Source organism: Leptinotarsa decemlineata, unplaced genomic scaffold (genome assembly GCF_025532065.1).
Source record: "Leptinotarsa decemlineata unplaced genomic scaffold, Ldec_3_MD MMD2_P_RNA_scaffold_2, whole genome shotgun sequence".
NCBI lineage: Eukaryota > Metazoa > Arthropoda > Insecta > Coleoptera > Chrysomelidae > Leptinotarsa > Leptinotarsa decemlineata.
Window position 1 is genome coordinate 884,674 of NW_027412529.1, and position 10,785 is coordinate 895,458.

At 35.8% G+C, this 10,785-nt stretch overlaps 1 protein-coding gene across 1 annotated transcript; it reads right to left on the bottom strand.

Annotated features, from left to right (window-relative positions):
- Positions 1 to 9: 9 nt before the first annotated feature.
- Positions 10 to 10,142, bottom strand: LOC111504610 (solute carrier family 2, facilitated glucose transporter member 8). Its single transcript, XM_023159254.2, is given in 4 exon segments — positions 10 to 903; positions 905 to 1,113; positions 4,012 to 4,212; positions 9,837 to 10,142. Coding segments are annotated over 4 exon segments (1,434 nt in total). The 5' UTR covers positions 9,982 to 10,142; the 3' UTR covers positions 10 to 24.
- Positions 10,143 to 10,785: the final 643 nt, after the last annotated feature.

Here is a 10,785-nt window from a genome sequence, read left to right on the forward strand (position 1 = left end):
ACAAACAGCAACAAAGTAATTATTTTATTTAAATTGGTCCTTACTTGCAACAAATATATTAATACTTTTCGTTTGTTCAGTCTTCTTAGGTAAAAAGAAATAAATAAAAATAAAAGCCACAACGCTCACGCCAAAAAACAGGCAAAAGCCGACTCCTACGTTGTACCGGCTGATCAGCACCTGAAAAACCTTGGTAACGATCAACGCCAGCATGGAATGGAACATGATGAAAAAGTGCGTAACTGCTATACGACACTCTTTCGGGAAGAGATCCCCGATAAGCGTAACGGGCAAACTGCCCAAACCGACAGTATGCGTAACTATATATACAAACATCACAGGAACGGAGCTGTAGCTCCAGTAAGTCTCGTTTAGCCGGAAGAAGATGACGCATACCTTCGCTGCCGTCAGAAAAATAACGCTGAGACTAGAAAGGAGTAATATTTTTCGCTTGTCGAACCTGGGCGCGAAATACAAGCCCAAACAGGTGGCGACGAAGAACGTTGCGGCGTAGGCAATAGCCAGGAACGGAGCGTGCAGGCAGCGCGAGCGATCGAACATGATCTGCGCGTAGGTCAAGGTAGCTGGCGCTCCACTCCACTGCTGACAAAAAACTAAGAACGCGAATATCAGGAACTGTCTACACAACGCTCCGTCGCGGATAATCTCCCACAAACCGAACTCCTTCTTCTTCTGCAGGCCCAAATCCCTGACGATCTTATTAACCCCCTCTGACGTGTTAGTGCTGGGTCTGAGGAAGGAGATTAGCTTTCCCGCCTGCTTGGCTTTCATCAGGTTCGCCGGAGTCGATGGTAGGAACATCAACAGGAAGAACACGACTATAGATGTCATCAGTGCGATGAAGGACGTCTGCCCGAAGTCGAGGAACGGACCGAAGGAGAAAAACGGCTACCACTGCCGCGCAGACGTACAGGTTTATCTGTTTCGTGAGCGTGGTCGCTAGGCCATCGTCGCAGAGCTCGCTGATGTAGATCTTCAGTTGTCCGACACCATAACCGTTTCCGAAGCCTACTAGAAGTCTGCTGCCGAGGAGCCAGTAAATGTCTCTCGCTTGCCACATCAGGAACCAGCCCAAGGTCATGAAGGTTATGCCTGCACAGGAAAAAATACGAGATTATTTTTACTGCTGTCGTTATAGAACCTTGTGATGGACGAATTACTAAGTCTTCTGGGCCATATACAGGGTGTTCCTTAAAAACATGCTAATATTCAAGGAGCTAATTCTCAGACCCATTTTAAGGAAAAAACGTCCTATGGACGTATGTCCTAATCGCCTTAACTTTTGAGATACAGGGTGGCAAAGTTTTCAAAAATAATCAGTTTTTTAATAATAACTGAGATAATTTTGTAGACATCTTTGGCATATTTGGTACATATGTTCCATGCCTCAAGGCGCATTTTCTAATGTACAATTTTCTTAATTTTCTCTGCCAGTGGCGTACGTACGAGTTTTGAAATGTCTATTTTTGGCGAAAAAAATACTACGCCACTGCTTTATCTTGAATTAAAAATTATTTTTAAAATCTCCATACATTTTTGAGCACATTTGATTTGCTGGGTTTTCTTTGTCCGACGCATGGTTTTCGCTCAAAAAATTAAAAATCGCTTTACTTAAGGATAAATTCCTTAAAAATCTGATGCGTTATCGTGCATCGACTGAAAGAAAACTAAGAGATCAGATTTGTTGCAAAATAATTGAGGATCTAAAAGGTATTTGTTTGTTGTCAGATGCACTGTTCTCAATTAAAATTACGTCATAACGCAGCATCGCTTAATAATTTTTGAAAACATAAATTTAGTTATCCTGGAATAAATGACGTGTAGCAGAATTTATTTACTGCACCTCTTGGAAATATGGAGTTTGTCGATATGTGATTTCTTTTAAAGATTAAAAGCAGAAAAAACAGCGTACCCACCATAGCAATAAAAAACGAATTCTCTGTATGTACAAACGTCAGTAGCTAATATTGATGTTGGTTTAAAATAACGTGTTGGTGTTAAAAACTGTCACAGCGCGTTCTGATTGATTTTGAAGTGTTATTGAAGTTATTTTGGTAGTCCGCTGTTTTTTTGAATATCAGTAAATATGGTAAATTATACGAATGCGGAAATGGCGCAAATGCATTACGTATATGGCCTTACCGATGGTAATGCAACAGAAGCCAGGCGCATTTATCAGGAAAGATATCCTAATCGTGCCTTACCAGATAGCCGAACCTTTTCAAATATTCATCGTCGACTTGGGGAAACTGGTAGTTTCAAGAAAGAGACTCCGGAAGGTAGACCTCGTGTAGTAAGAACTCCTGAAATTGAGGAAGCGGTGCTGCAAGAAATTGAGGAACATCCTGAGACGAGTACGAGGAAGATCGCTAGAACTCTGGATATTTGTCATCAAATTGTTTGGCGTATTTTGGTTGATTTTTTGTTATACCCATACCATATTTCAAGAGTGCAGGCATTACTCCCCAGAGATTTTCCACAGCGTGTGAACTTCAGTCAGTGGTATCTACAAAGTATTGCACTAAATCCGCAGTTTGAGACACAAACTTTGTTCACAGACGAAGCAAATTTTTCTCGGAATGCCATTCAAAATTTCCATAACAATCATGTGTGGGCTGAAGAAAATCCCCATGCAATAACCGAAACCCATTTCCAACACCAATTTCGGTTAATGTATGGGCAGGAATTATAGGTGATCATCTAATAGGCCCATTTTTTCTACCAGGACGCCTTGATGGTCGTTCTTATTTACACTTTCTCGAAGAAGACTTACCTGGGTTATTGGAAGATGTGCCACTTGCGTTAAGGAATCGAATATGGTACATGCACGATGGCGCCCCTGCTCATTTCAGTGTAATTTAACCATTTAAAAACAGTTTATCCTAATCGTTGGATAGGTCGCGGAGGACCTCAGCAATGGCCAGCAAGATCCCCCGATCTCAATAGTTTAGATTTTTTTATGGGGTCACCTTAAAACTCTTGTGTATAAAACTCCCGTTAATACTTTAGAAGATTTAAGAGAGCGAATAGTTGCCTCGTGTGAAACTATACGAAATACGCCGGGAATATTTGAACGGGTACGTAATTCCATGCGTAGAAGGGCGGAAGCATGCATACTAAGTGCAGGTGGCCACTTCCAACAATTTTTATAATCAGTTTTGGTATTATTACTAATTAACAAATTTGTGCTATTCGTTTAGACTTACTGTCACGAAATAAAATAAAACTCGTTTTTGTGAAAAATTTATTTTTTTGCAATTATGTTTTCAAATATTATTAGGGAATTGGTAATATGTTATGGAGCAATTTTCAGATTCTCATTAATTTTAGAATTGATCTAATTTCTTAATTTGCTTTCTGTCGATTTTTATTTTTTTGAGTGAAAATCATGCGTCGGACAAAAAAATACCAGGAGATCAAATTTTCTCAAAAATAAATGAGGATTTTAAAAATGATTTTATTTTGAAAAGAAATCATTGGCGTAGAACTTTTTCTCCAAAAATATTCAATGCGAAACCCGTAGGGATGACACTGTTTGAAAAAATACAAATTTGTGTACATCAGAAAATGCGCCTTGAGGCATGGAAAATATGTACCAAATATGCCAAAGATGTCTACAAAATTATCTCAGTTATTATTAAAAAACTGATTATTTTTGAAAATTTTGCCACCCTGTATCTCAAAAGTTAAGGCGTTTAGGACATACGTCTATTGGAAGTTTTTTTCTTAAAATGGGTCTAAGAATGACCTCCTTGAATATTAGCATGTGTTTAAGGAACACCCTGTATATTGCAGAAGAAGAACACCGAAAACGATAAATTATAACGATATAAGAAGAAGAATCAATTTCAAGGAGAACTAATGACAAATGACGTTGATTTTTTGATAACGAATCGTTGCAGTTTTATCCTTGATTTCATTAACGAATTTTCGAAATAAATTAAGGAAGATTGCGTTTTTCATTTCTTCTTTTTTTTTACTGAAACTTACCAAGAAGTAAGCCGTATTTCGATTCGATGAAACATTTCCTTGAAAGTGGGGTTCCCAGAGTGTTTCCTATCATCAGAAAACCTGCTATCATGGCACTTTGATCGATGGAAATCGGGATGACGGAATCTGGTTCCAGCAGGATAGGGTTCGTTGGGGAGGGCCATCCCAACATGAGTCCGAACGGCAGGCAAGACAAAAATGCTGAAAAAAAGGTTTCCATTTTAAGTATCCTCAAGAGGAAAATCCAGGATTGTGGGATCTGGAGATCTTGGGGGCCACTTCTATTTGTCAGGAAGTTCTGTGGTACTAAATATTACATCATGTTTCATATTTTTTTTCTACTTCTGACCAAACACCATTTGGAATATGTTTGCCATGTCAAGGTGGATATATACTTTTCCACAGAACATTAATCCAAGTAACATATTTCGCAGTTTGTTATAGACTCTCCAAAACTAAACTGCTACGATGTTTCTTCTGCTATTGGTATTGCAAAGATATCAAAACCGTCTTTCTGCGACCAGATTATTATTCAGTTGCAATACATTTTCTCCCGGAGAAAAATGACAAGCAGCATTTTACAGTTATATTAGGCTGAGTGAGATACTGTTGAATTTTCTAATGCGTTTGATTTCAAATTGGATGCATTTTTTTCAGAGTATAAATAACTTTAGGGCCATTTTAAATACACATATGTTTGGATTTTTGGGAGATCTCATGAACTTTGAAGAGTTTTTGACATTTTTCAAAATTCTTCTCTTATAATAATAATAATAATAATGTCTTTATTTCCAATGAAAAATAAAATGCATGATATTCATCTTGTTACACAAAAATCCCAAGGGGGAGTTCACCCGAGGGTGCTCTACCACTCAACCCTTGCTATTTTAAATAAGCATATTATAACTTGAAAACTAACCTAACTAATCCTAAAACCTAAGATTTTATTTCACAATTTTTTGGCATTTGACATTTGTCATTTGTTGGGTCACCTGAATAACCAAGTGGAAAAAAAAAGAAAGTTGTATGAGAGATAACGAAAAATGACTACTTGTGAAACACAGATTATAGAAAAAAAAGGGGGTATACGAAACGGAACTGCATCAGAATGTGTTAACTCGCAGGAAACTTTTAAGCTCTTTTTTGAATTTATATAAATTACTATGGTGTTTTAGCGAATCGGGAATAGAATTATAAAGATGAAAAATCGAATACGAAAAACTTCTCTGGAAAATTGCGGTCTTGTGTTGTGGACATGTGATTACATTTTTGTTTCTCAAATTTATGTTGTGTACGTCTGTCCTGAATGTTATTTTACGATATAAATAAGGCGGATTTCTGTATAATATAATTTTATGAAATAAACATAATGAATGAAATTTGAACCTATCTTTCATGTTAAACCAGTTCAGTTCCGCAAGCTTGTGGGACACATGTTCATACTTTCTAATTCCATATATATATATATATATATATATATATATATATATATATATATATATATATATATATATATATATAACGAATACAAGAGTTTTGAACACGTACTCTGGACCAGGTATCGTAGTCAAGACAAGGTCCATAGACCGGAAAACAATAATTGAATTGTGCTAAAACTAGAGACTCGCATAACATTTTCTTTATAGGTACATTGAGGTACATTTTGTGAGGATATAGTAATCGTAGTGCACCATAGGCTCTCTGAATATTTCGATTGATATGTTCTCTAAATCTTAAAGACTCATCTAAAATTAAACCAAGATTTTTTGCATTACTTTCAAATCTAATTACTTCATTATTCAGATACAGTTTCAAGTTATTTTCAACTGATGCCAGACGAGCATTGCTTCCAAATACTAGTGCTACTGATTTTTTTGGATTGAGCACAAGGGAATGCAGTTCGGCAACATTTGATATGGTTTCTAAGTCATTGTTCAACTTTCTAGCAGCGTTGTTCAAGTCATCAACTTCAAGAGGGAGGTATAGTTGTATGTCATCAGCATACATGTGTATTTTACAATGTTCAACATGTTTATGAAATTGGCTAGTATAAAGTGTGAAAAAAAGTGGTCCCAGAACTGAGCCCTGAGGTACTCCCAAGATGACATTTCTAGCTGCAGATAATTGATTTCCCAATTTGACGCTTTGTCTACGATTGTTGAGATATGATTGACAAAGCTGCAGTGATTCCGTACAGACTCCACTTGTTTTCAAGATCTTTAGTTTTAGATAAGCCCGTCAAGATGTTTATAGGCCTAAGGTCAGGTTCAACTTTGATTTCTTCGACTGTAGATTCAATGTTTGGAATACTAACTTTCAGAAAATATTCAGAATTACTTCTTTAAATACAAAAAAGATATAATGAAAAAATCAGGTATATATAGAATAGAGTGTGGCGAATGCTCTGCAGTATAAACAGTCCAAACCGGTAGAAATTTTGACATAAAGCTCCGTGAACACGTCTGTTTGAACAAAAAATCTTCAATGTATGAACATCTGCAAGAATCAAAACATAAGATAAGTAAAGATAATCTCAAAATCCCGCACACATGTAATAAAGGGAAGAAAATGAATTTGTTGGAAGCCATGGAAATTATTGAATCAATTAACAACCCAAAATATATACTCCTAAACGAGAAACTCGATTTATGTAGGTCTCCACTCTTGAATTTATAAGTTTGACAACTCCGGTAATTTCTATAATCTCCAGTGTTGAATTTTACAGTTGGCACTCTTGTTTTTTAACTACCTTCCCTTCCAGCTTGTGGACCTACTTTAAGGTTTGCGACAGAGTGTGTGTTCCATGGCTAGGCTGTTTTAGAACTGGCTTATGGAAGTCAAGATTTTTGAATAAAATAATGTCCTGAAGAATGCGTGTTTATTGTCAAATAAATGAAAATACACAGCACAACTTACCTACAAACTCCCTATAAAACCTCGTTTTCAGAAATCAAATGTATCAGTTAGTTTTATAGTTGATGGTGGGATAAAACCCGAAACCGACCGTAAAAATAAAATAACTAGTGGAAATTAGACAAAAGTGTTTTAATTCATTTCATTAAAGTGATCATAAATTTCCACAAAATAAGTGATCAATTTCACAGATGAAATAACAATAATCGTTTATTATTAGAGATGAACTGTCAAGAATTTTAAAACATTTGTGATTGGTTGAGTAAAAATAAAAGTTTCTGTCCATTTTGCGAGAGTAGTCGTTTTCTTATGGACTGCTTCTTCCAGGAGGGAACTTTTTACATCCGCACTGTATGTTTCCGAACGTGCTCACAGTTATCAATCAAGCTAATTTATGACATATTATTCATGTCGTGAGAGATAAAATACAATATTGACTTGGTATAAATACCAAACTGACACTGAAAAAAATTCTCATAGACATCCTTTGTTATATTTGATAAATAAATTTAAATGGATTTATTGAACCCTTCAAATTATATCAATGATATTCTACTGAACTTTAATCGGAAATGGTATGTCAAGCGAATGGAATTGTTTATACGAGTTGACGAATACAACGAAGTTGACGAACTACAAAATGACTATTTCTGATGCACGGAATAGAACATAATATAGCATACTAGAGAATAATACAATGAATAGCACGCGCTTTTTTGATCTTGGCTCATGCGACGGTTTTTTGGTTAAAATTCAGCAGTTTTTGAATGAACTTCGCTGCCACATGCTGCCTCTACTAGAGGCACATGAAAATTGTCTAACGATTTTTGATATAGTTATTCAACCTCATTTTGATTTCTGTGGAATTGTTTTTCATTTCCTTCATCAAATAAAATGTCATGTTTACAGAAATTTCAGAATCGAAGAATGTGTATAATCTTGAAATGTAGCCGGTAGACAAATATTACTTTATCTTAGACCCATTATAATGGTTATCAGTAGCTGGAAGATCATACTTGACAGGTATGCTTTGCATTTTCAAAGTTTCAATTTGCTGCTAAAATACTCATGGAAATATTGCAAATCCCATAATCATCAAACAAGAAATTCACCACAATAACATCTCCTATTGAAATACAATTCAACGGGATCGAAAGAATACAAATATCTACCTAGCCACAGTTTTTATCGCCCTTTTTTTGGTACTTTAACCTCGCACTCTGATTTCCTAGACAAAAATAACCTTCGTTCAATACCCAGTCAGATGAAAGATACAAACAGGATCAATAAACGCGAAACTATTCTGGATATTCTCAATAAGATCAGCCATTAATACTTCATCCATCATTATTATCTTGGGAAAGAAATGTTTGGCTTTCTACATCTCCATCGTTATACAAAAAAATGTGGGAAACTTCTAAAGTATGGAAGTAAGCAATTAATTTCAAAATAAACTCTTTAAATAGATGTACGGAAAAAACAATGATGAAAAGGTAATTTTCATATGTAAACGCACCCTTTTTATAACCAGGGGGCGCCCCAGTTCAAAAATCCTTTCCTATTGCACATCACCAACATAAAACGAACCTACATACAAAGTTTCAGCCTCCGAAAATATAGCGGTACAGACAAACAGTGATGAAAAGATAATTTTCATATGTAAACGCGCCCCTTTTATCTCCAGGGATGCTCTTCAGTTGGAATATTTGGAAATCATTTCTTATTGCACATCAACAACATAAAAGGAACCTACATACAAAATTTCAGCATCATAAATAGCATAAAATCAAAAGCATATGGCGTAGATGAAATCAATATAACTATTATAAAATAATAAGTCAAAGTTATTTTCCTGATGCATGGAAATGTATCAATCGAAACAAATCAGTAGCTATTGTTTTGGGAAGTGATAGCAACAGTGAAGAAGTAAAAAACTACAGCTTGAAAATGGGAAACTCTGAGATGCAATTTAGACCGTATTCAAAAAATTTGGGGTTGATTTTAGATCATAAACTAATATTTCATGAACATATAACCTACAAACTTAAAATTGCTGTACATTCCTGTACATAAAAAGGAACTAATCAAATGATCTTTTTCCTATAATATCTCCTCCACAATAAATTATCTCCATAAACGGGAAAACAATTGTTTTAACATGTCAGAAACTGTTTTTAAAAGTAGGTTTAAACTAGCATCTGTTCAGCATTCAGAATAACTAGATCCGCGGCGAGAATCCTGAAAAAGGTATTAGCTATTCATATTACCTTCTCTTTTCTTTCCTTTCTTTCTGCTTTTCTTTCCTTCAAGCCGTCATTTATTTATTTTTTTTTCGGCATCGGTGGAAGAGCAGATACGAATGCAAATTCGCGATCTGAACCAAAAGCCATTTGCAATCAAATACAAAGCGTTTTTACTTTTCTCTCTCTTGAATTTTGTTTTTCGTTATTATCTTGTTATTTTGATTGGCAATAAACTTATTATTATTATTATTAACTTATTATCATTGCACATCTACAACATGAAAAGAACCTACAACAAAATTTCAGCCTCCGAAAACAGCGGTACGGAAGAACAATGATGAAAAGGTAATTTTCATATATAAACGCGACCCTTTTATCCACAGAGAAGCACCCCAGTTGGAATTCAAATTTAATAATTTCACGTTAGCCAGAAAAACAACAAAAAACTAACTAGTATTCACAAAACCTGACTTCGAAGCAATAACCTTTATATTCGAATCATTATTTTTCAATTGTTTGATCTTTCATCTAGAATTATTAAAAAAAACAAATGTAAGTTTGTAACAGAAATCATACGAGGCTTGTGAAAAAGAGCATCAATCCGAAATCCAACCGAAAAAAACTAAATCCAACTCTAACTCGCGTAAAAAAAAAAACAAAAAATCTCACCGCACGCCACCGGCAGGACCTGCCAGAGCTTCGTCCTTAACCCTGAAGCCTCGCGGCCGAGCATCCTCTTCTCCTGATCGGAACCAAAAACATAAGTGACTGCCTCGATTTTGGCCCCCATCCCTATTTTATCATCCGCCTCCATCGTAAACTGATCAAATATTTAACTTCGGTGTCGAAATGTAGCCCACAACTGTCATCGAGGAAATTTTTGTTATCGGCAGGCGTTTGTCCTGCAAAAAGAAAATTCTGAAGTACGGGTAAGTTTTTGGTTTGTCTCTTCCCTGCCATCGTCGTTTTGTCGAATTTATTTGATTGTTCAAAACTCGTGATATCAATTAAATTGTTCGTCATGAATAGCGAGTTACAGAGTAGGGATTAGAGGATTTACCGAAATATATCATAAGCGCTCTGAGGCTCGAAGGATACTGTTTAAGACAAGCCCCATTATCTTCCTTCTTCAGAAGGCTATAAAAATGCTCTTTGAAGAAGAGCCAGTTATTACTTATTGAGGTACGCAGATGAAACTTTTCTAGTATAGGATCATGGAAAAACAGAGCTGGCTTCATTTTTGCCTCTCATGTTCATCAGAAACACATCAATCCAACCACCATGCGATTAAAACAAAATGAATTATTCATTCAGTATCTGCAACAGGAAAAACTTCAACGAAGAACTGAATTACATCAAGAAAGATATTCGGCAGATTGAGTACTTCAATAAGCTGCTAGATCAAACAATAATCAGGGATCTACACAGGACCAGAACCAGTGCTATCTCTTTCTTATGTAAAAGAGCTACCAACCTTGAGATGAGAAACATCAACAACTCCCCCAGATTCACCTACACAGTTCAAATGTAAACAGTCTCTCCAAGACTTACGTCCAAGAAGTCCTTGTGAACAGGACTAATTCTACATTGATTGTGGGTCCGGTTTTACAACATTATG